General features: G+C 44.3%; 1 protein-coding gene across 7 annotated transcripts in view; it reads left to right on the top strand.

Annotated features, from left to right (window-relative positions):
* LOC144508555 (peroxidasin homolog) overlaps positions 1 to 26502 on the top strand; it is a 184172-nt gene that overhangs the window by 99864 nt on the left and 57806 nt on the right. For 3 of the 7 annotated variants that reach the window (XM_078236610.1, XM_078236612.1, XM_078236613.1), the window contains 7 exons: positions 7300 to 7371; positions 9781 to 9852; positions 10640 to 10711; positions 11551 to 11622; positions 19088 to 19257; positions 21259 to 21376; positions 25622 to 25791. In XM_078236610.1, coding sequence (XP_078092736.1) covers positions 7300 to 7371; positions 9781 to 9852; positions 10640 to 10711; positions 11551 to 11622; positions 19088 to 19257; positions 21259 to 21376; positions 25622 to 25791 — 746 coding nt within the window. Of the gene's footprint in view, positions 1 to 7299; positions 7550 to 9780; positions 9853 to 10639; positions 10712 to 11550; positions 11623 to 19087; positions 19258 to 21258; positions 21377 to 25621; positions 25792 to 26502 lie in introns of those variants that run through there. The other 4 variants (XM_078236611.1, XM_078236616.1, XM_078236614.1 and 1 more) reach the window with 3 other exon arrangements.

The raw sequence follows: 26502 nt of genomic DNA, 5'->3' as shown, positions 1-26502 counted from the left end.
ATAACTTGTCTCGTACATCTCCTTTAAACCTTGCCCCTCACACAAATCTATGCCCCCCTAGTAATTGACTCTTCCACCCTGGGAAAAAGCTTCTGACAATCCACTCTGTCCATGCCCCTCATAATCTTGTAGATTTCTATCAGGTCTCCCCTCAACCTCCGTCATTCCAGTGAGAACAAACCAAGTTTCTCCAACCTCTCCTCATAGCTAATGCCCTCCATACCAGGCAACATCCTGGTAAATCTTTTCTGTACCCTCTCCAAAGCCTCCACATCCTTCTGGTAGTGTGGCAACCAGAATTGAACACTATATTCCAAGTGTGGCCCAACGAAGGTTCTATAAAGCTAGAACATTACTTGCCAATTTTTAAACTCAGTGCCCTGGCTGATGAAGGCAAGCATGCCGTATGCCTTCTTGACTACCTTCTCCATCTGCGTTGCCATTTTCAGTGATCTGTGTATCTGTACACCCAGATCCCTCTGCCTATCAATACGCTTAAGGGTTCTGCCATTTACTATATATTTCCTATTTGTATTAGACCTCCCAAAATGCATTACCTCACATTTGTCTGGATTAAACTCCATCTGCAATCTCTCCGCCCAAGTCTCCAACCGATCTATGTCCTGCTGTATCCTCTGATGGTCTTCATCACTCTCCATAAATCCACCAACCTTTGTGTCGTCCGCAGACTTACTAATCAAACCAGTTACATTTTCCTCCAAATCATTTATGTATATTACAAACAGCAAAGGTCCCAGCACTGATCCCTGAGGAACGCCGCTTGTCATTGCCCTCCATTCAGAAACACACCCTTCCACTGCTACCCTCTTCTATGACTGAGCCAGTTTTGTATCCACCTTGACAGCTCACCTCTGATCCCAAGTGACTTCATCTTCTGCACCAGTGTGCCCTGAGGGACCTTGTCAAAGGCCTTACTGAAGTCCATGTAGACAACATCCACTGCCCTACCCTCATCAATCATCTTTGTCACTTCCTTGAAAAACTCGATCAAGTTAGTGAGGCATAACCTCCCCTTCACTAAACCACGTTGCCTTTCGTTAATACGTCCACTTATTTCCATGTGAGAGTAAATCCTGTCTCAAAGAATCCTCTCCAATAATTTCCCTACCACTGATGTAAGGCTCACCAGCCTGTATTTACCCGGATTATTCTTGCTACCCTTCTTAAACAAAGGAATAACATTGGCTATTCTCCAAACCACTGGGACTTCTATTGATGTGGAGATGCAGGCGTTGGACTGGGGTAAACACAATAAGAAGTCTCACAACACCAGGTTAAAGTCCAACAGGTTTATTTGGTAGCAAAATCCACTAGCTTTCGGAGCGCTGCTTCTTCATCAGGTGAGTGGGATTTCAGTTCACAAACAAGGCATATAAAGACACAAACTCAATTTACAAAATAATGGTTGGAATGCGAGTCTTTACAGATAATCAAGTCTTAAAGGTACAGACAATGTGAGTGGAGAGAGGGTTAAGCACAGGTTAAAGAGATATGTATTGTCTCCAGCCAGGTCAGTTAGTGAGATTTTGCAAGCCCAGGCAAGTCGTGGGGGTTTCAGATAGTGTGACATGAACCCAAGATCCCGGTTGAGGCCGTCCTCATGTGTGCGGAACTTGACTATCAGTCTCTGCTCAGCGATTCTGCGCTGTCATGTGTCATGAAGGCCGCCTTGGAGAACGCTTACCTGAAGATCAGAGGCCGAATGCCATTGACCACTGAAGTGTTCCCCAACAGGAAGAGAACACTCTTGCCTGGTGATTGTCGAGCGGTGTTCATTCATCCATTGTCATAGCGTCTGCATGGTCTCCCCAATGTACCATGCCTCGGGACATCCTTTCCTGCAGCGTATCAGGTAGACAATGTTGGCCGAGTTGCAAGTGTATGTACCGTGTACCTGGTGGATGGTGTTCTCACGTGAGATGATGGCATCCATGTCGATGATCTGGCATGTCTTGCAGAGGTTGCTGTGGCAGGGTTGTGTGGTGTCGTGGTCACTGTTCTCCTGAAGGCTGGGTAGTTTGCTGCTGACAATGGTCTGTTTGAGGTTGTGCGGTTGTCTGAAGGCATGAAGTGGGGGTGTGGAGATGGCCTTCGCGAGATGTTCGTCTTCATCAATGACATGTTGAAGGCTCCGGCTACGTCAAGGGCATCCTGAAACCCATTGTACAAAGAACCCCCAGCTTTTGTCTCTCTCCACTCACATTGTCTGTACCTTTAAGACTTGATTACCTGTAAAGACTTGCATTCCAACCATTATTTTGTAAATTGAGTTTGTGTCTTTATATGCTCTGTTTGTGAACTGAAATCCCACTCACCTGATGAAGAAGCAGCGCTTCGAAAGCTAGTGGCTTTTGCTATCAAATAAAACTGTTGGACTTAACCTGGTGTTGTGAGACTTCTTACTGACTTCTCCTATTGCCAGTGAGGATACAAAGATCTCTCCCAAGGCCCCAGCAATTTCCTCCCTTGCTTCTTTCAGTATTCTGGAATGTATCCCATCAGACCCTGGGGACTTGTCTACCTTAATGTTTCTCAAGAACCGCAATACCTCCACCTTTTTGATCTCAACATGACTCAAACTATCGACACAACCTTTCCCAAACTCATAATTGACCAAGTCCTTCTCTTTGGTGAATACTGACGTAAAGTATTCATTTAATACCTTGTCCATTTCCTCTGGCTCCATGCATAGATTCCCTCCCCTGTTCTTGAGTGGGCCAACCCTCTCCCTGGCTACCCTCTTGCTCTTTACATATGTATAATAAGCCTTGGGATTTTCCTTAATCCTGCTGGCCAGTGACGTTTCATGACCCCTTTTAGCCCTCCTTACTCTTTGCTTAAGTTTCTTTCTACTTCCCTTGTATTGTTGTAATTAGCCGTCCCCCAATTTAGCAGCTTAACTTGAGGACTACACTTATCTTTATCCATCAGTACCTTAAAGCTTACTGAATTGTGGTCACTGTTCCCGAAGTGCTCCCCTAATGAAACGTCGGCCACCTGGCTGGGCTCATTCCCCAATACCAGGTCTAGTACAGCCCCTTCCCTAGTTGGTCTATCTACATACTGTTTCAAGAAGCCCTCCTGGATGCTCCTTGCAAACTCTGCCCCATCCACACCCCTAGCACTAAGTGAGATCCAGTCAATATAGGGGAAGTTAAAATCTCCCACCACAACCCTGTTACTTTTACACCTTGCTAAAATCTGCCTACATATCTGTCCCTCTATCTCCCGTTGGCTGTTGGGCGGCCTATAGTAAACCCCCAACATTGTAACTACACCCTTCCTATTCCTGAGCTCTACCCATATTGCCTCGCTGTATGAGCCCTCCGAGGTGTCCTCCCACAGTACAATTGTGATATTCACCTTAACCAGTAGTGCAACTCCCCCACCCCTTTTACATCCCCCTCTATGCCGCCTGACACATCTGTTTCCTGGAACATTAAGCTGCCAATCCTGCCCTTCCCTAAACCAAGTCTCTGTAACAGCAACAACATCATAGTTCCAAGTACTAATCCAAGCTCTAAGTTCATCTGCCTTACCTGTTACACTTCTCGCATTGAAACAAATGTTCTTCAGTCCACCAGACTCTCTTTGATTAGCAACCTCACCCTGCCTGCTCTTTCTCTGAGTCTTCTGGCCTTACTCTCTGGTTCCCCTTCAGTTAATCCACATTTGCTTTGGTTCCCACCCTCCTGCCAAACTAGTTCAAATCCTCCCGTGTGACACTAGCAAACCTCCTGGCCAGAATATTTATGCCCTTCCAGTTTAGATGCACCCCTTCCTCCTTGTTCAGGTCCCACCTGCCCCGGAAGAAATCCCAGTGATCCAGATATCTGAAACCCTCCCTCCTACACCAGCTGTTTAGCTGTGTGTTGAGCTGTACTATCTTCCTATTTCTAGCCTTACTGGCACATGGCACAGGGAGTAATCCTGAGACTACAACCCTCAAGGTCGTGCTTTTTAACTTTCTACCTAACTCCTTAAACTGCTGCTGCAGGACCTCATCACTCTTCCTGCCTATGTCGTTAGTACCAATATGTACCATGACCTCTGGCTGTTCACCCTCTCCCTTCAGAATGCTTTCTGTCCGTTCAGAGACATCCTGGACCCTGGCACCAGGGAGGCAACATCCCATCCTGGAGTCTCTCTCACGTCCACAGAAGCACCTATCTGCACCCCTAACTATAGAATCCCCTATAACTATTGCTCTTGTGCTCTTTGTCCCTCCCTGCTTAACAATAGAGCCAGCTGTGATGCCACTGCTCTGGCTGCTGTTGCTGTTATCCCCTGATAGGCCATCCCCCACAACAGTATCCAAAACGGTATACTTGTTAGATAGGGGGACGAACGCAGGGGATTCCTGCACTGACTGGCTGCCCCTTCTAGCGGCCACCCATCTATCTGGCTGTACCTTGGGTGTGACTACGTATCTAAAGCTCCTATCTATGACGCTTTCTGCCACCTTCATCTCCTAAGTGCATCCAACTGCTGCTCCAAGCTACCCATGTGGTCTATAAGGAGCTGCAGTTGGGTGCACTTCCTGCAGATGTTGGTGTCCGAGATGCTGGAAGCGTCGCAGATCTCCCACATCTCACAAGTGCAGCACTTCACCCCACTGACTGACATTTCCAGCACCAATTAAATTATTTAATAAAATTTATAAAACTCTTAACTTCACTTTTACCTTCTTACAGTGGCCTTTTTTTTTGGTCAGAGGAGGAGGGAGGGAGGGAAACACCAATGTAGTGTTTTGGGCTTCCCGCTCCTTGACGCCAGATCTTCCACTTCCCACTTCTTACTGGATGTTGCTGGGCTGACTTCTCCCACAATGCACCAGTGATGTCCCTCAGCCGCCTCTACCGGATTTGGCCCATCAAGTCTGCACTGACAACAGTCCCACCCAGGCCCTACCCCACGTACATACCCTGCAAATCCCCTTGACACTAAGGGATAATTTAGCATGGTCAATCCACCTGACCGGCACATCTTTGGACAATGGGAGGAAACCGGAGCATCCTGAGGAAACCCACGCAGTCACCCGAGGCTGGAATCGAACCGGGGTCCCTCGCGCTGTGAGGCGTCAGTGCTAACCACCGTGCCGCCCCAACCTAGAAAGGAGGCACTTGACAGTGACCATATGACAGGACATAAAATATTGAAGCAAATAGAAAAAAATAGATTTTGGAATATTACCTTTGCTTAAGGTGAACATTGCACAAGGAATGCAGTTTGAAACATGTGAAAGTTAAGAAGTCATTCTTCATGTAGTGATCGATATGCAGAGTGGAGTTACAGGTCGAAGGGTGGAGGTGGAACAGCTGTCATCATTTGAGGAACTAGTGGATGCAGCAATGGGGAGACTATAGGATCATTGTAAATGAATGTATTAGAATAGGTTGAATGACTGTTCTCATCCTTAAGTATTATACCACACAGGGCACTTACTTTCTGTCCACAAACCTACCAATTCCAGCCAGGCTTTGGTCACATTTCTATGTCAGCATCAATTTTACAACTAGTTCATAGAATCCCTACAGTGCAGAAGGAGGCCATTTGGCCCATCGTGTCTGCACTGACTCTCTAATAGAGTGTCCTACCCAGGCCCTCTCCCCCACCCTACCCCTGTAACCCCACACGTTCACCACGGCTAACCCACCTAAGGATCAATTTAGCACGGTTAATCCACCCCTAACCTGAACATCTTTGTGCAATGTGGGAGGAAACTGCAGCACCCGGAGGAAACCCACGCAGACACGGAGGGAATGTGCACACTCCACACAGACAGTCATCCGAGGCTGGAATCGAACCCAGATCCCTGGCATTGTGAGGCAGCAGTGCTAACCACTGTGCCACCGGGCTGCCCCAGTTCGAGGCACAGACATTGGCGAGATGCTCCGTCAATGGGCAGAATTTTAACTGTTAAGGGCAGGTGGATGCAGCTTTGGGCAGGGTTTTAAAGGCCAAGAAATACAGTGTTGGTTCAGGAAGGTAACATGATTCTACCCACTCCTGGGCAAGTGGGAAACTTTAGACCAGCTGTGAGGTAAATAATTAAAATATCTAAATCCTCAATGTACTCGGGGTTTAACCCAGAATTCTGGCTTTAACGTGCGCAGGTGTGTGCAAACTGTGTGGAAATTTCCTGTTCGCCAAGTGATATCACAGCAGGAATGTTACTTCAGTGAAACTGACCGGCTGGGAAGCCTTCAAATGGTGAACTGAAGAACTGCAGCCGTCCCCAAGTGAGAGGTTGCTGCTCACAGCACTTCTATGCTCATACTGCTTGACAAATGATTGCCACCATCCTGGAGCTCTGTACACCTGTCTTGGACTTTACTCGGCCTTGTTCTGCACTTCCCTGCTGTCAGCCTTTTTTTGCCTGTTCCTGTGAGGAACAAGGGGACAGGTAGCTGCTTTCCCTTCATCCGCGTGCAGCTCTAAGGGACAAGACGGAATGGACTCTGAGAATGCAGCTTGAATGGGGTGAGACCCTCAATGCAGGATCTACAGGCAGAACATCAGTTCTGTCGATGTATGAGTACCAGTGTCTCAGGAGTCTCAGGTTTGCACAGCGGTATTTTGCTGATATCTGTCGCTTGCCAGGGGACCAGGTGGGTGCACATTGCCAATGGTCATCAAGGTGGCCATTGCTAGACTAAACCCCTGCCCTTCCAGGCCTCTACCTCCTTGAAGTTCTCCTGCAAGAGATCACAAGAGTTGCGAAGGGGGCTCATGTGGCTTTTTGCTCTTTGATAATCCACCTCACAATGTCCAGGCAACTTTGGCACTGCTGCCTCATAGTGCCATGGACCGGGATTCTTCCTGGCTTGGGTTGCTGTCTGTGTGGAGTTTGCATATTTTCCCCGTGTCTGCGTGGGGGTTTCCCCCCATAGCCCAAAGATGTGCGAGTTGGATGGATTGGCCATGCTAAATTGACCCTTTGTGTCGTGCGGACTAGCCAGGATAAATGCGTGGGGTTATGGGGATAGAGCTTGGGTGGGATTTAGGTAATCTTGCTGGGCCGAATGGCCTCCTGCAGTGTAGAATTCTACGATTCTATCGGTAGTATGTGACAGATGCAAAATGAATGTATACAACTAAGTGACCACAATGGCAAAAAGCTTAGAATTTCAAGGTTTAGGTGTGTGTGTGTGTGTGTGTGCGTTTGTGTGTATGTTGCGGGGGGGGAGATTTCCCCCCCTCTTGTATTTTATACAAACAATGCAATATTTACAGTGTAACCAAACCGATTTATTTACTGAATTGTTTTTTTTGCAGGCTGCTCAACAATAACCAGATTAAGGGAATTCCACGGAGAGCCTTTGAGGAGTTGGAAAATTTGAAATATCTGTGAGTTTGCATGAAAATCACCTCTCGATATACTTGCTGTGGGTTGCACCGTATATTAGAAGAAAGACATGATTCAGCTGACCTTGTTTTTTCTGAAGCGATGTTGCTTTATAATCCGAATGTGCAGGAATAATCTTGTCCAGTGGGATAAATTTACGGAATGCTTATTTGCTGTAAGGTAATATTGATCTCTCTGTAACTCATACCTCATGCATTTGCTCCACAGCCACGGTATCCATGTACTTATTAAATGTGGATAATACAAAACAGCTACATCATTGGGTGGCCAAATCACGAGACATGACATGACACAGGAGTGTATCTTTTTAATAAATGATGCCAAACATATTGCAATCTCCAGATGGATATTTTATTCTCTAGAAGCTTGAAGGTTTTGTGTGTGCAAGGAATGCGTCTAACCCGATCTTGGACAGCGTCCCAACTTAGCACAAAGCATAACTGATCATTTGTGTTAACAGATCTATTTCTATATCTTGGCACTGAAACAAGCCTGCTCAATATTCGCATGCGTGTTGTAAAACAGTAGGGAGCTAGAAACTATGCCGTGTATGTAAGTGCGCGTGCATCGAGATGGACTGGACCTTGAGTGCAATATTTTCTTTCCTCGGATTAGATATTGATAAAGCTTTTAGAAACTTAGACAGCAAGACGGAAGAAAGATGAAACCCGGCTGCCTTGTCTGTCCCTTTCTAAGCTTTTATTTACAGAGGCATCCATTGCATTTCTCGCACTTCCAAACAACAACCCCGCTCCTATACATCATACCCACCACTCTAAGCACTAACACCACAATTGAGATGCAATTAAGATAAGGTCAGCATATTGATGCATTAGGAAGGAAATGAGGGGAGATAGACCAGTGGGAATTGGGGGTAAAGGGGGAAAAGAGCACCAGTGTAAACTCATAGAATCATAGAATCCCTACAGTGCAGGAGGAGACCATTTGGCCCATCGAGCCTGCACCGACAACAATCCCACCCAGGCACTATCCCCGTAACGCCACATATTTACATTGCTAATCCCTCCAACACTAAGGGGCAATTTACCATGGCCAATCAAGCCAACTCGCACATCATTGGAGTTTTTATGAAACTGGGGCTTTGTTTCAGGAATTCATGCCCACGGCTTGTGTCACTCACTGCAGGGATAAAAATTCTATCCGTTTGAGTGAAGGAAGAATTGGAGAAGGAACAATGCCACTGTGAAGTAGACAGGGGAGAGAATCTAGGAAGCATTATCAGTATTAAGTGTGGGGCTGAAGAGTGAATGGTGTAATTTCAGAGGAGAGAATGCCTCTTTGTTATTTTGACAACTATCGGTGTAATTTAAAACAACTTTCATTGCGTTTAGCAGCAGAATATCAGTCAATATCCACAATGCTCTCCAATTTCTATCCAAAGGACTGAAGGAAAGTCGTAGGATTATAGAATCATAGAATCCTACTGAAGGCCCATCGAGTCTGCACCGACCACAACCCTCCCCAGGCCCTATCCCCATAACCCCATGCATTTACCCTAGCTAGTCCGCCTGGGACTAAGGGGCAATTTTAGCACAGCCAATTCACCTAATCTGCACGTCTTTGGGCTGTGTGAGGAAACCGGAGCACCTGGAGGAAACCCATGAGACATGGGGAGAATGTGCAAACTCCACACAGACAGTGACCCAAGCCGGGAATCAAACCCGGGTCCCTGGCGCTGTGAGACAGCAGTGCTAACCACTGTGCCACCGTGCCGCCCTCATCCAAGCTTCTGCCACAAGTGAAATTACGGGTGTAGCTGCAGCTAAAGTTCAAAGGAGCCAAACACTTGCAATGCAGCAAGTAAATCTTTTGCGGCCACCGGATTTTACCAATGTTCTAAGTTGATCTGTATGTACTTGGGAGTTAAGGCGCAGGATGCTGAGAAGTGGCTCAGACTGGGGTGCTGAGGAAAGTATGAACATTTGTATGAGGCTGTCACATAAATGTTTCAAACTGCTATTAAAAATCAAAATGAGGGTTTTTGGAACCACCCCCCCCCCCCTCTCTCTCACACACACACACACACACACACACGTACACACCCCCCTCAGTATTGAATGTAGAGTGTAGGGCAGATTAAATGTATGGTCCCCATACCCCGCTCTCTCTCCCCCCCCCCCCCCCCCCCCCCCCCCCACCCACCCCAGCGTTGAACCTAGAGTTTAAGGGAGAGTAAATGTGTGGTTATCCCCCCACACCCCCCTCAGTGTCGAAGGTAGATTGTGAGGCAGATTAAATATGTTGGAAATTTAATTTTCACAATTCATTTGTTTTCATATCTGGCTTGCGATAATTCTGATAAATAACTTGGTAATGCATTCTTTAAAATAAATTATTGCCTTACAAGTTCTTTTCCTTTTTTTTTAAAGCTACCTTTACAAAAATGAAATCCAGACAATTCAGGCACAAGCGTTTAAGGGGTTGGTTTCCCTGGAACAGTTGTAAGTTTAAAAATTATACTTTTCTTTATTGATTCATGGGATGGGGGCATTGCTGGCAAGACCGAGATTTATTGCCCATTCCTGACTGGCTTGCTGAGGTCATTTCACAGGGCAATTCAGAGTCAATCACATTGCTAGCTTCTGGAGTCACAAATCATGGTAAGCATCGTAGATTTCCTTCCCTCATAACATTGGTGAACCAGAGGGAGTTTGATGATAATCCAGTAGTTTCATGATCATTATTAATTAGACTAACATTTTACTCCAAATCTATGCTGTTAATTGAATTAACTTTGAGTTGTCGCTGTCGGATATGAATTCATGGCCCTGATCATTAGTCCGGCCTTCTGGATCACTAGACCCATGATATAACAATGCTACCTTTCCATTTAGAGATCAACACTGTCACGTAATTTGAAAGCCATGATGTGGAGATGCCGGCGTTGGACTGGGGTGGGCACAGTACGAAGTCTCACAACACCAGGTTAAAGTCCAACAGGTTTATTTGGTAGCAAATACCATAAGCTTTCGGAGCAATGCTCCTTCATCAGGTGAGTCACCTGAAGGAGCAACGCTCCGAAAGCTCGTGATTCCAAATAAACCTGTTGGACTTTAACCTGGTGTTACATAATTTGAAAGGTAATTGGATAAATATTTACAAAAAAAGTAATGGCTGGAAAGGGCAGGAAAGTGGGGTGAGATTAGATATTTTCAGTTGAAGAGTTCGCTGAATGGCCACCTCTTTCGCTGTAGCTTTTATAATCAAATTTCCTTTTATTTCTAACAGGTACCTTCACTTCAATAATATAGAAGTGTTAGAATCTGAAACATTTAGTGACCTTCCAAAACTTGAAAGATTGTGAGTACAGCTTTTTTGGGTCAAATAATAATGTAAGCCTACTTACGACTAATAAATAAACTTTAAAAACTTTAAATTTTTGCTGATTTACTTTCTTTACCAAAATTTCCATTTTGAATCAGCAAGGTGCAAACAGCTTTATTTAACATTTCTGATATATCTCTGCCTTTGACCTAACACATTGAGCTCTCAATTACATTGTGAGAAACTGATGTGCAACACTCAGTATGTTCTTTTAAAAATTATCTATTTATTATTTTAAGTTTATTTATTAGTGTCACAAGTAGGCTTACATTAACACTGCAATGAAGTTGCTGTGAAAATCCCCTAGTCGCCACACTCTGGCACCTGTTCGGGTACACTGAGGGGAAATTTGGCATGGCCAATGCACCTAACCAGCCGTCTTTCGAACTGGAGGAAACCGGAGCACCCAGAGGAAACCCACGCAGACATGGGGAGAACGTGCAAACTCCGCACAGACAGTGACCCAAGCCGGGAATTGAACCCGGGTCCCTGGCGTTGTAAGGTAGCAGTGCTAACCACTGTGCCACCGTGCTGCTCCATCTCTTGTTGGCATTAAGATAAATAATATGTTTAAAATAAATGTGTTAATGTCTGACAAAATAGTGGAAGGAGAAATTTCTGATTAAATATGTTTAAATGTTGATTTTCTGTTTGAGTGACATTGAGAATCTTCTAACTAAATCCAGAACACGGCAACTGCCTGGAACAAGATCTGATTTGTAATTCTTTTGAGCTAAACGTGTATAAAGTGCCTTTTGGTGCATCTGAAATTAACTAGCACTTTTTAAATCAATGTGTTCTATTTAATTTTGCAGGTTCTTGCACAACAATAAACTATCGAGGATACATCCAGGGACTTTCCACCAACTTGAATCATTGAAAAGACTGTAAGTAACAACATTTGGTGGGATTGAGCTATTGTGAATTTCTAAGTGTATTTGTATTCAAAGGCTTGAATGGCTTCACTATGTGCCAAGGAGAAGTTGTTTGAAAACCGCCCTCCTTGCCTTGCAGTCCAATTTTCAGAATGGCAGCGCCAAAGGAGAAACAAGTGCGTGCTATTTGAAAATTGCGATTGAAGTCTTATACCAAGCAATTCAACAATAGCATAGCTGACCTGTATGGGTGGGGTAAGAGTGAAGCCCACCTTCAGTCAAAACATTTGTAACCAGTGTGACACTGAAGCAAAGTGGCGGTCAGTAAGTGCAGTCACTGCCGTGATAATGGACAGATATCCTCTTGTTGGTTTCTGTTGGTGGTTTAGCTCACATTCGAAGGGGGTTTGGAAAGACATTTAGAGGAAATTGCATCATATCCTTTGACAGCACTTTCTTAAAAACTCCTCCAATCGAAAAGAACAAGGGCAGCAGACACATGGGAACACTGCTACCTGCAATTTCCCCACAAAGTCTCTCACTCTCCAGACTTGAAACTAGATCGCCGTTCCTTAACTACCACTGGGTTAGAATCATAGAAACCGTACAGTGCAGAAGGAGGCTATTTGGCCCATTGAGTCTGCACCAACTCTTTGACAGAGCATCCTACCGCAGCCCCATCCCTGTAACCCCATGTATTTATCCCGCTAATTCCTCTAATTTACACATCTTGGGACAGTAAGGGACAATTTAGCATGGCCAGTCAATCTAACCTACATATCTTTGGACTCTGGAAAGAAACCGGAGCATCTGGAGGAAACCGATGCAGACAGGGGAGAACGTGCAAACAGACAGTCACCCAAGGCCAGAATTGAACCCATTTCCCTGGCGCTGTGAGGCAGCAATGCAAAGCACTGTGCCACTCATATCCTAGAATCCTAGATCTCATTCCCTAACAACACCGTGGATGTACCTTTTTTTTAGGACATGGGCACCACTGGCTGGCCAGCATTTATTGCCCATCCCTAGTTGCCCGAGGGCAGTTGAGAGTCAACCACATTGTTGTGGCTCTGGAGTCACTTGTAGGCCAGACCAGGTAAGGACAGCAGATTTCCTTCCCTAAAGGACACTAGTGAACCAGATGGGTTTTTCCGACAATCGACAGTGGTTTCATGGTCACCAGTAGATTCCTAACTCCAGATATTTTTTATTGAATTCAATTTCCACCACCTGCTGTGGCAGGATTCGAACCTGGGTTCCCAGGACATTAGCTGAGTTTCTGGATTAATAGTCTAGTGATAATACCATTAGGCCATTGCCTCCCACTGCGCCAGATGTTCTGCTGCAGTTCACCACCACCTTCTCGAGGGCAGTTGGTGATGGGCATTAAATGTTGCCCTCGTCGGCAGCAGCCATGTCGTGAGAAGGAATAAAACAAAATTAGGAGGAGATTGTTACTTCCTCCAATCCCAAAACGACCGTTTTAAAAGAGAAAGGGGATGGAAACGTTTTGATTGCAGGTTTTGCACTGCTGCTGATTGAACCATGAAGGGTAGGAACTCCACAGGATTTGCTGTCACATTGGCCAGGGATTGATGGAAACCTCAGAGAAGTTGTATAAATGCAGTTTCTCTGGGATTTCTGCAATTGGGCTAAGGTTGTGGCAGAAATTTGGGGAAACCCCTTTCAGAAATTCAGAGCCATGGGTATTATCTGCCTAAAAAGGTCAAACGTGGAAGTATGGAGTTGCTTTTGAAAGTGGCTCCACTCATCTAAGAGATTTAGGCTTATCCCGCTACAGTGATCAAAGTGATGGGGCTGAGTGTTCCAGGAACCATTGACATTCCGGGTGATGGTCCATTGCTGCCATTATATCAGCATTTATTTTCACTGGATCTTGTTGGCTACATGCCAACCACTTGGCGGCACAGTGGTTAGCACTGCTGCCTCAGGGATCCGGGTTCGATTCCCGGCTTGGGTCACTGCCTGTATGGAGTTTGCACATTCTCCCCGTATCTGCGTGGGATTCCTCCGGGTGCTCTGGTTTCCTCCCACAGTCCGAAAGACATGCTGGTTAGGTGCATTGGCCATGCTAAATTCCCCTTCAGCGTACCCAAACCGGTACACTGTTCAATCTACTTGTGCGTCACCTGTAGCAACTCAAAAACTGCTTCTTCTACCATAACCCTGCAGGTTTATTACCCTCAAGTGCTCATCAGGACCCCTAGTCGCCGGAATGTGGCGACTAGGGGATTTCCACGGTAACTTCATTGCATTGTTAATGTAAGCCTACTTGTGACACTAATAAATAAACTTTAAATAGGTATCATATTTCTCTTTCTTAAGTCCAGTTCCAGGTGCCTGACATCCATGAGCCATTTCCTGGTGTTCATGCTCTTGGATTCAGCTTCTTGTGGACCAATGGTGATTTGCAGGCTTAGTTTTACTTGGGTTTGCGTGTCCTGCCGCTGTTCTGTGTATTTAGTGTGGCCAGTCTTAACAAAACCAGAGAGTTTACTATGGTGAGCTGCCGTATAACCTCTCTTTCAGGAGTTAGCAGCACCAACACTGGAGTACTATAATAGTAAAGCAGCAGAGATGGAATAGAAATCTCTTCATGGGAACACAACCATTATGTGTCCCTTTGTTTAATCATTTCAGCGAGGAAAAAAAGGTTGAGTTAAACCAGTTGGCACTTCCATCAGTGCCTCAAAATCAAAGTCATTAATCTGCCTTTAGCAGCAGGTTGAGATTTGGTGATAAGACGACGTAAGTATTTCCTGCTGAGCGTGTTTTTGGGAATTGATCTATTATCTGCCAGTGTGACAGGAGGGCTTGTAAAAATCTACTCAGTCAGTCACACTGACTGATTATCACATCTCAACTGTTCCTGGAAAACAAATTGTTCATCAACCGTCACAGAACATTCTGAAACTTGGTTAACTGTGTCAATGAAGAATTACACCTTTTTTTTATCTAATCGAGTGCCACCATCTATTAACCTAATAAATGGATCAATTTGAAGTAGGATGGGTGGGTGCTTAATCTGTTTGACTCAGAGGATCGAGCTCCTTATGGGCTGGAATTGTCATGGAGGTGATGGGCCCCATTCTCCAGCTGCAAACTGCTTATTTTTTATTCATTTGTGCGATGTGGGCTTCGCTGGCTGGGCCAGCATTTATTACCCATTCCTGGGGGCATTTAAGAATCAACCACATTGCTGTGGCTCTGGTGTCACATGTTGGACTTTAACCTGGTGTTGTGAGACTTCTTACTGTGGTCACATGTAAGCCAGACCAGGTAAGGATGGCAGATTTCCTTCCCTAAAGGACATATAGAGAACCAGATGGGTTGTTACAATGATCGACAATGGTTTCATGGTCATCACCAGATTTTTAATTCCAGATTTTTATTGAATTCAAATTTCACCATCTGCCGCGGTGGGATTCGAACCCGGGTCCCCAGAGCGTCACCCTGAATTACTAGCCTAGCAACAATGTCACCACGCCACTGCCTCCCCTGAACCTGCTTCCATCAGCCTGGGAAGCCATGACAGTCGTTGGGTGATTAATTGTCTGAGGTCATATCTTCCATCGCCATGTGGGAGGATGACCCATCTCCAGGTTTTGCTGACGAATCAGACAGGGCAACCTCACTTGAGCCAGTCAGACATGCATGGCGAAGAGGTAAAGGGGCGACAATTGGAAGGTTGGGTGGGGGCATTCAGTGAGTTCAAGCAGGGGTGGGGGGGAGGGTCTCCATCAGGAATAGGGTGCTTGAACAGGAGGAAGAACCCCACCCTAATCTTTCTCAGGCCCTGGTGTAATTCATGCTCATTTGATTTGATTTGATTTATTATTGTCACATGTGTTAGCACACATTGAAAAGTATTGTTTCTTGCGCACTTAACAGACAAAGCATACCGTTCATAGAGAAGGAAAGGAGCGAGTGCAAAATGTAGTGTTACAGTCACAGCTAGAGTGTAGAAAAAGATCAACTTAATGCGAGGTAGGTCCATTCAAAAGTCTGACGGCAGCAGGGAAGAAGCTGTTCTCGAGTCGGTTGGTGACCTCAGACTTTTGTATCTTTTTCTCGATGGAAGAAGGGATATATAATTATAATTATTTTCAAGGCAATGTCTAATACTTAATGAGAGTGAGATCTAGGGGAAGTGCAGTGATGATGCATCCCTGATTTGCCAACCTAAACTTTGGGTAGTTACATCATTCGGAATAAGGAGAATTACTTTATGTTGGGTTTTATTTGAAACGGAATTTTGGAATGGGGCTGCTCTTATTAAATAGTCACTGTCATGGAGAGTACGAGCCATCATGTTTGTGGTCCAAACCATTCCAGGTGTTTTCACAAGACCTACCTCTTCACATAATTCTAAAATGAAGCTCAATAGTTTTAGTAATTAAAGTAATGCATGCCCCAATCAACAGATGTGTCGACTTTGTTTCAACACTTTCTTTATCATTCATTCGGTGTGACCACCTGAGGGGCCATATCAAAGATTGGTCCTGACAGGTAGCAGCAGTTCATGCATCGTGTCAGAGTTGTAATGGTAGAGAAGATGACCATTTGACTTATTGGTCAGCTTTCTCTGTACATAATCCCCTTCTCAAAGAACAAGACAGCACAGGAACAGGCCCTTCGGCCCTCCAAGCCTGCGCCGATCATGATGTCTACCTAATTTAAAATCGTACGCACTTACGGAGTCCGTATCCTTCCATTCCCATTCTTTTCATGTATTCGTCTAGTTGCCCCTTAAATGCCGCTATCATACCTGCTCCCACCATCTCACCGGGCAGCATGTTCCAGACATTCACCACCCTCTGCATAAAAAAACTTGCCTCGCACATCTCCTCTAAACTTTTCCCCAAGCACTTTAAACCTATGTCCCCAAGTGCTTAACTTTTCTACCCTAGAAAAGAGCATCTGACTATCCACTCTGTCCATGCCACTCATAATCTTGTAAATCTCTATCAGGTCACCCCCATTCCAGTGGTCATTCCAGTGAGAACAAACCAAGTTTATCCAACCTCTCCTCATAGTTAATACCCTCCAGACCTGGTAACATCCTGATAAACTTCTTCTGTACCCGCTCCAAAGCATCCACATCCTTCTGGTCGTGTGGTTACCAAAGTTGTACACAATATTCTAAATGAGGCCTAACCAAGGTTCTATACAGCTGCAGCATGACCTGTGAATTTTTATACTCAATGCCCCGACTGATGAAGGCAAGCATGCCGTGTGCCTTCTTGACTACCTTATCCACCTGCATTGCCACTTTCATTGATGGTGGACGTGTACGCCCAGATTTCTCTGCCTGTCAATACTCCTAAGGGTTCTACTATTTACTGTATAATTCCTGCACTGGACCTTCCAAATGGCACTACCTCACACTTGTCTGGATTAAACTCCATCAGCCATTTCTCTGCCCAAGTCTCCAACCGGTTTATATCTTGCTGTATCCTCTGACAATCCTCTTCACTATCCACAACTCCACCAAGTTTCGTGTCATTTGCGAACTTACTGATCAGACCAGTTCCTAATCATTTATATACACTATGAACAACAGAAGTCCCAGAACTGATCCCTGTGGAACACCGCTAGTCACAGCCTTCCATTCAAAAAAGCACCCCTCTACTGCTACTCTCTGTCTTCTATGGCCAAGCCAGTTCTGTATCCACCTTGCCAGCTCTCCTCTGATTCTAGGGGCGGCACGGTAGCACAGTGGTTAGCACTGCTGCTTCACAGCTCCAGGGTCCCAGGTTCGATTCCCGGCTCGGGTCACTGTCTGTGTGGAGTTTGCACATTCTCCTCGTGTCTGCATGGGTTTCCTCCGGGTGCTCCGGTTTCATCCCACAGTCCAAAGATGTGCGGGTTAGGTTGATTGGCCAGGTTAAAAATTGCCCCTTAGAGTCCTGAGATGCGTAGGTTAGAGGGATTAGCAGGTAAATATGTGGGGGTAGGGCCTGGGTGGGATTGTGGTCGGTGCAGACTCGATGGGCCGAATGGCCTCCTTCTGCACTGTAGGGTTTCTATGATTTCTATGACATGACTTCACCTTTCGTACCAGTCTGTCATGAGGTATTTTGTCAAAGGCTTTACTGAAGTCCATGTATACAACATCCACTGCCTTTCCCTCATCTATCATCTTCTTCACTTCCTCGAAAAACTCGATCAAGTTAGTGAGGCATGACCTCCCCTTCACAAACTGTGCTGTCTATCTCTAATAACTCCATTTGTTTCCAAATGTGAATAGATCCTATCCCTAAGAATCTTTTCCAATAATTTCCCGACCACTGACGTAAGGCTCACCGGCCTATAATATCCTGGATTGTCCCTGCTGCCCTTCTTAAACAATGGGACAACATTGGCTATCCCCCAGTCCTCTGGAACTTCATCTGTAGCCAATGAGGATACAAAGATTTCTGTCAAGATCCCAGCAATTTATGCCCTTGCCTCCCTCAGTATTCTGGGGTAGATCCCATCAGGCCCTGGGGACTCATCTACTATTTAATGCTTTTTAAGATGCCCAATACCTCCTCCTTTTTGATATCGACATGACCCAGAATATCTACACACTCTACCCTAAGCTCCTCATCCATCAAGTCCCTCCCTTTGGTGAATACTGAGGAAAAGTATTCATTTAGTATCTTGCCCATTTCCTCTGGTTCCATGCATAGATTCCCTCCACTATCCTTAAATGGACCAATCCTTTTCCCTGGCTACCCTCTTGCTCTATAGGTATGTATAAAATGCCTTAGGATTTTCCTTAATCCTGTTTGCCAAGGACTTTTCATGATCCCTTTTTGCCCTTCGAACTCTTTCCTTAAGTTCCTTCCTATGTTCTTTATGTTCTTCAAGGGCTTCATCTGTCCTAAGTCTTTTAGACCTTACGAATGCTTCCTCTGTTCTCTGCCCCCGTAACCCTCAAATGCCTATCTAATTTCCTTTTGAAACCATTGATTGTCTCTGCTTCCACTACTCTCGTAGGCAGTGAGTTATAGGTCATTACCACTCATTGCGTAAACCCCCCCCCCCCCGCCTCAGCTCCCAATCCTCCAGGGGGCAATAGATGAGGAGGACTTGATGTGGGCTAGGGCACAGACAGCAATGTCGGGTGCAGCCAGGAAAGCAATGGAATAGTCAAGTCGGGAGGTACCGATGCTAATGAATTTTGGTATTCTAATTCAGGATTAAACCATCAAAGAGATAAAAATGCCAAGAGTGCCTCGAGGCCCACTAATTTAAACAGACAAGCAAACATGAAATACTTGGTAGCAGAGCAGTTTTTGAGTTGCTACATGTGACACATAAGTAGATTGAATGTTCCTTATGATCAGAATAAATCTTCCCGGATGTTTAACAAAATGGTGCACACACTCCCTAAACAATCGAGCTGCATACTCTGTGAATTGTTCTGGCATTGAGTTTACAGTATTTCTATTACAATTTTATTTTGCAGTCGTTTGGACTCCAATTCACTGATCTGTGATTGTGAATTAATGTGGCTGGCAGAACTGCTAAAGAAATATGCTGAGCATGGTAACGCCCAGACAGCTGCTACCTGTGAACACCCCAGAAGGCTGCAGGGGCGGTCGATTACAACAGTAACAGTACAGGAATTTAATTGTGGTAAATTGTCTCAGTTATTTCATTCTTGTTAGCTAGTTGATCCCTCTGGGTTTGTTCGTACGTGGTGGTGGGGATTGAGAGGGAGTGCAATGTTTGGGTAGGGAGGTGGAACACTCCAGGGGAGCAAAGCAGTTGGGCAGTTAATATAACACTGAGTGAGGGAATGGACCTGCTGGGTAACGGTGTCTGTGTGGGGTTTGCACACTCTCCCCGTGTCTGCGTGGGTTTCCTCTGGGTGCTCCAGTTTCCTCCCAAGCTCCAAGATGGGTGGGTTAGGTTGATTGGCCATGCTAAATTGCCCCTTGGTGTCAGGGGGATTAGTAGGGTAAATACATGGGGTTATGGGTTAGGGCCTGGGTGGGATTGTTGTCAGTGCAGACTCGATGGGCCGAATGGCCTCATTCTGCACTGTAGGGATTCTGTGATTCTCTGAATTGAGGAGTGAGAGTGGGAATTGATCCAAGCATTGAGACTTAAGTTCATGCAACAATGGAGGGAAGTTTGTTTGCTATACTTTGCAACCTGGAGAAGCAAGATCTTGGGCTGAGGCCAGGAATGGAACCATCTTAAGGGCTGAGACCGTGGGTGAAGGCAGAATTCACCTCCAAGGCAGAAATGCAACTGTTTTGAGGCTGAGAGTAGTTGTTTTTCAGCCTGAGGCTGAGGCAGAATCCAGTGAGAGTTGCAGGGTTGGTTCAACATAACTGATATTAGGATTATTGAACCATTGTCATAAATCACGAGCCTGTGTATGCTCTGCATTTGGGTGTCAAAGTTACATCAGAGTTTGAAAGTTCAAGCTCTTATTTTCATAGGGGAAAAAATGGAGTTTACCCTAAAGGAGAAGTTGATGACGAAGGGTCATCTAGACTCGAAACGTTGGCTCTATTCTCTCTCCGCAGATGCTGTCAGACCTGCTGAGATTTTCCAACATTTTTCTGTTTTTGTTTCAGATTCCAGCATCCGCAGTATTTTGCGTTTATCCTACTATCATAGAAATCATAGAAACCCTACAGTACAGAAAGAGGCCATTCGGCCCATCGAGTCTGCACCGACCACAATCCCACCCAGGCCCTACCCCCATATCCCTACATATTTTACCCACTAATCCCTCTAATCTACGCATCCCAGGACACAAAGGGGCAATTTTAGCATGGCCAATCAACCTAACCCGCACATCTTTGGACTGTGGGAGGAAACCGGAGCACCCGGAGGAAACCCATGCAGACACGAGGAGAATGTGCAAACTCGACAGTGACCCAAGCCGGGAATCGAACCCAGGTCCCTGGAGCTGTGAAGCAGCAGTGCTAACCATTGTGCTACCGTGCCGAATTGTTTTTTTTTTTTTGCCCAACAAACAATTCCTAAATATGGCCTGCTACAGATGGAAGTGCAATACATATGTTAGCTGATCACCCGTGGGATTGCTCACACATGCTCTGTGGTCCAGGGAACAGTTGTAGTATTTAGTTTCTGACCTGGCCTGGCCAGAGGCACTGCCCAGGTTGCCTGGATTAATCCATGCTTGAATGTTGTTTGGTGAGAGGAGTTTACAGATTTTAAATTTCTGACAGAATGGTGAAATGGGAGTTCGGCTTAACGTCTCATCTTAAGACTGCCACTTAAGGCAATGTGGAATGAGCAAGTGTGTCATTCTAAACTGATTCTGAGCTTGGGAATGCAACCTTCTGACTCCAATGTGAGATTGCTATTAACTGACCGCAGCTGGTACATGCCCCAAAGCTGTCCAAAGTGGTTTATGCTCTTGTGCTATGTCGGATTTTGTAACAAGGGGAAATCGAGGACATTGGGTTTAGATTTATTGGGTAAACGTAATTTTGGATAGGAGGCATTTGAGAGTTTCAGCTGCAGACCCGTTATGCACAGTTACTCATCAGCAGCACAGTGATAACAATTCTCAACGTTTCCAGTTACCTTTTTTGGCTTTTCCTGATTCAGAGAAAGCAATTTGAACTCAACACAAATCCTGCTTTCTTACAGAAAGACCTCGTATCACCTCCGAGCCACAGGATGTGGATGTTACTCTGGGAAACACCGTTTACTTCACGTGCCGGGCAGAGGGTAACCCTAAACCCAACATTATCTGGTTACACAATAAGTGAGTATCCAGAGGAGTCACAGCGTGAAACCACAAGTGGAGCCATTCAAAGTGGTGGCTGATAATCATAATCTACTTTAGTAAAAACTGCAACAAAAATACTAACTGCATGGCATAAGCACAATGTGATGGGTGCAAAATTGCTTGATGTTATCATACTGCCCACTTGTGGGTCTTTTAAGTTGGATAATTACTTCTTGAAGTCCCAGTGCCCCTTACCTTGTCATCTAAAGTGTTCATCAAGTGCAAATACCCTGCCAGAGTAGCAAAGGCTAAGCTTCCTTTGGGTAACTCTCATATTTAACAGTGTCTAATCTTCACAAGAGGTGTGGAAACCATTCTAAATAAACAAGAGGAAAATAATTGTAACATGAGAAAGTAGGAAATGTAAGTAGACAATAACTCGAATGTCACTGGCAGATCAGAGAAAGACGCGGTAATAGAATGGTTGTAAGGAGACTAGCTATCAATCGCAATAATTGCAAGCAGTAACTATCTGCTCTCTGTAACAAAAGAACCCTTTACAGGGAAGAAGATACTTACACCAAACAGGACTCAGAGCACTTAGCACAGGTGGCTAAGGCATTATTAAAGAATTAGATTCTGTGTTTTTGAGGCTGGGAAGGAGTAGGATGATGTGTAATTGTTTTGCAAGAATGTTCTCAAGTTTAAGACTGTACTATTAATGATGGAGTGAAACACGTAGCAAGCTGCTGTCAGAATATCAGTGTGTGTAAACTGGGACTTGAGAAGGTTGAAGGATGAGGAGGGATGGCATGGAAGTGAGCAACATTGCAGAAGTGAAGACTGTGGTTTTACCAATGGCCAGGATGTGAGTTCATGGTCAAATAGGACAATGTGGGTCTGCCTTGAATAAGCAGACACGAGGTAGTTAGAATCAACCAGTTGAACGCAGAATTTCTCGCTAGAGCCAAACTGGTTAACTGTGTTGTTGGATATGTTCAAATCTGTGATAGATTTTTAATCCGTAAGGGAATCAAAGGTTATGGGGATAATACTGGAAGTTGGAGTTCATAAGCTCATAAGATATATAGGAGCAGAATTAGGCCGTTCAGCCCATCGAGTCCACTCCGCCATTCGATCATGGCTGATATGCTCCTCATCCCCATTTTCCTGCCTTCTCTCCTTAACCCTTCAACCCATTACCAATTGAAAGTCTGTCTAACTCCTCCTTAAATTTACTCACTGTCCCAGCATCCAACGCAATTTGGGGTAGCGAATTCCACAGATTCACAACCCTTTGGGAGAAGTAGAACATTGAACATAGAAAAGCTACAGCACAAACAGGCCCTTCGGCCCACAAGTTGTGCCGAGCATGTCCCTACCTACTAGGCTTACCTATAACCCTCTATCTTACTAACTTCCATGAACTTATCCAAAAGTCTCTTAAAAGACCCTATCGAATCCGCCTCCACCACCACTACCGGCGTAAGTAGTTTCTCCTCAATTCTGTTTTAAATTTGCTACCCCTTATCCTAAGACAATGACCTCTCATCCTAGAGGTGAGGGTTTTCCTCTCGGAGCAGCCATGATCTCATTGAATGGCAGCGGAACTGACTCGATACACCGAATGGTCTACTTCTGCTCCTATGTATTATGGTCTTATGACCTCTTATCAATCTTAAATTGGAGGGTCTTCCAGTTCATTCACAATTTCGGACAGTAAGTAGTTGCTATTATGCAGAGATCCTAAAAAGGTGTTCAATGTTGTTATAAGCAAATGTTCCGAGGGACTTCCCAAAGGAACTGGTGGAACAGCTAATTTGTTATGGCTGTGTATTCCCAAGAAATGTTCACTTAATTGTAAAATTTCTTCCAACTGTTGATACCATGTTGACATATTCCTAATAATTGGCATACTCCATGTCATCTTTGGCTAAACAATTCCATTATTACAAATTACATAGACTGCAAGTTGATGAAGGACACATTTCACTATATCTGTTACTCTTTCGAGTTAGAAAGATAATCTCATTTGCTGTTTTTTAAATAGTGTTGCCAAAACATTGCCTAAAAAACTATGCGTTTGCTCTTTAATTGGATGTCAATTGCTTTGGGGCACCCACAGAGACACAAGATACAAAATAAATTCAGAAAAACAAGGCAATTGTTGCTAAGCAACACCTTTGGCCCAATTATTTTGATCCCTCTCTTTTTCAGCCACTCAAAACTGCATTCTGCAGATCAGTAGTTGATTGTTTTTTAATCAGCCAGCATAATGTTACAAAGAAAGAAAGAACTTGCTTTCATCTGGTGCCTTTCAAATTCTAAAAAAAAACACCATGCACTTTCCAGCTAATTAAATAGCAGTAAAGTGTTGTCACTGTTGTATTGTAGGAAAGCAGCAGCAGCCAAATTGCACACAGCAAGATCACACACACAGCAGTGAGATAAACAACCGAGTCATTTGTTTTTCAGTGCTGTTGGCTGAGGGATGAATGTTGACCAGGACAGCAAAGGCACTCCTGCTGATCTCTGGAATAAAATATCATGAGGTCTTTTATACCCACCTGCGTAGACAGACAAAGGCCTCAGCACACATTTGTAAAAAGAAACTGGTATATGTCCTCTGTTACCAAATCCGTTTCCACGTGCTGCTTTGGGGGATCACACCAAGTCCTCCAAGGGTTTAACATGGTATAGAACATAGAACATAGAACAGTACAGCACAGAACAGGCCCTTCAGCCCACAATGTTGTGCCGAGCTTTATCTCAAACCAAGATCAAGCTATCCCACTCCCTATCATCCTGGTGTGCTCCATGTGCCTATCCAATAACCGCTTAAATGTTCCTAAAGTGTCAGATTCTTTCAATTACACAACAGCCCACCTATTGCCTTTTTGAATTTGTGGGTGGTCCTCCTTTGTCAACAGTCCAGATATATGGAGTTTTCCATAATATCCAGGGACTGTATTGGAAAATAAGCTATTTGAACTTTAGTTGAGCGTTTTTTCTCCACAATATATCTTGGATTACAACTGCACATTTCTTCACTCTTTCATATTTGTATTCGTTAAGGGTGGTTCATTGAGTGAAGTATAGACCTAGATTTCGCTCCATGTTCAAAGCATTTATTGACTGCAGGAATATTTATGGAACTTTTATTCTAATAGTGTTGTTGAACTGAATACACTTCAGCTGTTATGCACCAAGCAAATGCCTCAGAATAGGCAACTGCAATACTTAGGCAAAAAAAAATTCAAAACCAATGTTACATTTCTGCAATATTTGTATAGCAATAATTATTTTATTCCCCTCTTTCTCCCCTCCCTTGGTTTAAACTCATGATCTTCAGTCACTTTTTTAATATACTTCATCTGTACTACATTTAAAATCCCACACAAACATATAAAAATGGAGGACAGGAAAAGACCAGTTGGTTCACCAAGCCTGTCCCACTCCAGCACGATGTAACATCCACACACCATTAGCCAATTCCACCTCCCGTCTCTTGCTGCTTTACCCTCTCCCAACCCCGTCACAAAATCTCCAAGAGGGGCAAAATGCAGGGAAAAAACAGAGGACAATTTAGGAAATTTCCCAGAGGACTCTAGGAAATTTCGCTGAAGGTGATGAAGGCAACTGCAATGACTAACTGGCTCAGCTATCAGTGACTCAACTACCTTCTATATATTTATCATTCTCAGGAATCTGCCCAGCTGCCTTTTGGCATACTTGCTGCAAATCTGCACCCACAGTCTGTGCTGGCAACTTGTTCTGGAAGCTTTGCAAAAGGAAGCACCTTCCAGCATCCAACCAACATATACATATCCATTATAACCCTTGCAGCCTGAATAATCTACCCATTTCAATTAAATCAAATCCTTATATTGTTTTCAAGACCCACTTCAAATTTTACACTTTTCCAAAGTTAAAAAGCCCCAGTTCTAAATGTGTTCTGGTAACTAAGGATCTCTAATTCAATTAATTAGTGCTTTCATTTCCATACTTTTTCCAAGGTCTCCATATTCCCATTCTTTGATGGAACTGAAACTAGACAGTGGATTCTAGATGAGGCTTGACCAAGGCTTTTTAAAGGAGGACTTTTTTTTGTTATGTCCAGAGCAAGACCAGTAATAACCTGAAGGGTGTGTTTTAATTTAATATTGCATTTGCAATTCTTTGTTGTACCCTTGGATGAGCTTTTTATTTTGCATTTAGTTCATGTATCACTTTGCGCAAGCTCCCATGCTGCATCCTCATTACTTATTTATGTCCCCTCAGTAATGAGATAGACATGAAGGATGACAATCGTGTGAACCTATTGGAAGATGGCACACTGATGATTCAAGACATCAAAGAGTCAGACCAAGGTGCCTACCAATGCATGGCCAAAAACGTTGCAGGAGAAGTCAAGACGAATGAAGTAATTCTCCGATATTTTGGAACACCATGTAAGGAAGCAGAAATACATTTGACCATTTATGTTGCATTTTCTGCTGCTTTGGAGGGTCTTTCCTCCGACACAAGATATTAAGGTCATAAGAAGTTAGAGCAGGAGTGGGTCGCAGAGAAGGAACATTCATCACATGTTTGAGCCAGTGCTAGTTTTTCCAACTGGGGTTTGCTAAACCATTTTAGCTGTAATATTTCCATATTCTTCATCTGATTCGCTTTTAATAATGATCCCTGCTTTCGATTGCCACTTTTGGTACAGCAGGGGAGGTGATGGCCTAGTGGTATTATCGCTAGACTATTAATCCAGAAACTCAGCTAATGTTCTATGGACCTGGGTTTGAATCCCACCACGGCAGATGGTGGAATTTGAATTCAATCAAAAACAAAAAATCTGGAATTAAGAATCTACTGAATACCATTACACTTGTCGATTATTGGAAAAAAGCATCTGGTTCACTAATGTCTTTTAGGGATGGAAATCTGCCACCCTTACCAGGTCTGGCCGACATGTGACTCCTTTTGTTCTCTCTTATACTAAACAAAACACTAGTTAAATGGTTGTATTATTTTGCATTATACTTTCTGTTCTTTGGCACAAGATTTAATAAAGTTGATTCATGTTACTGAATTTAGCATTGGAAAGATGATGATAACAATCTCTTTAAGATAGTCAGTAGCTTTTTTATTTTAAGATGAGGCTTTTTATC

This window comes from Mustelus asterias, chromosome 20, assembly GCF_964213995.1.
Source record: "Mustelus asterias chromosome 20, sMusAst1.hap1.1, whole genome shotgun sequence".
NCBI lineage: Eukaryota > Metazoa > Chordata > Chondrichthyes > Carcharhiniformes > Triakidae > Mustelus > Mustelus asterias.
Note: the sequence above shows the minus strand (reverse complement) of the source record. Positions and strands in the feature narration are given on the sequence as shown.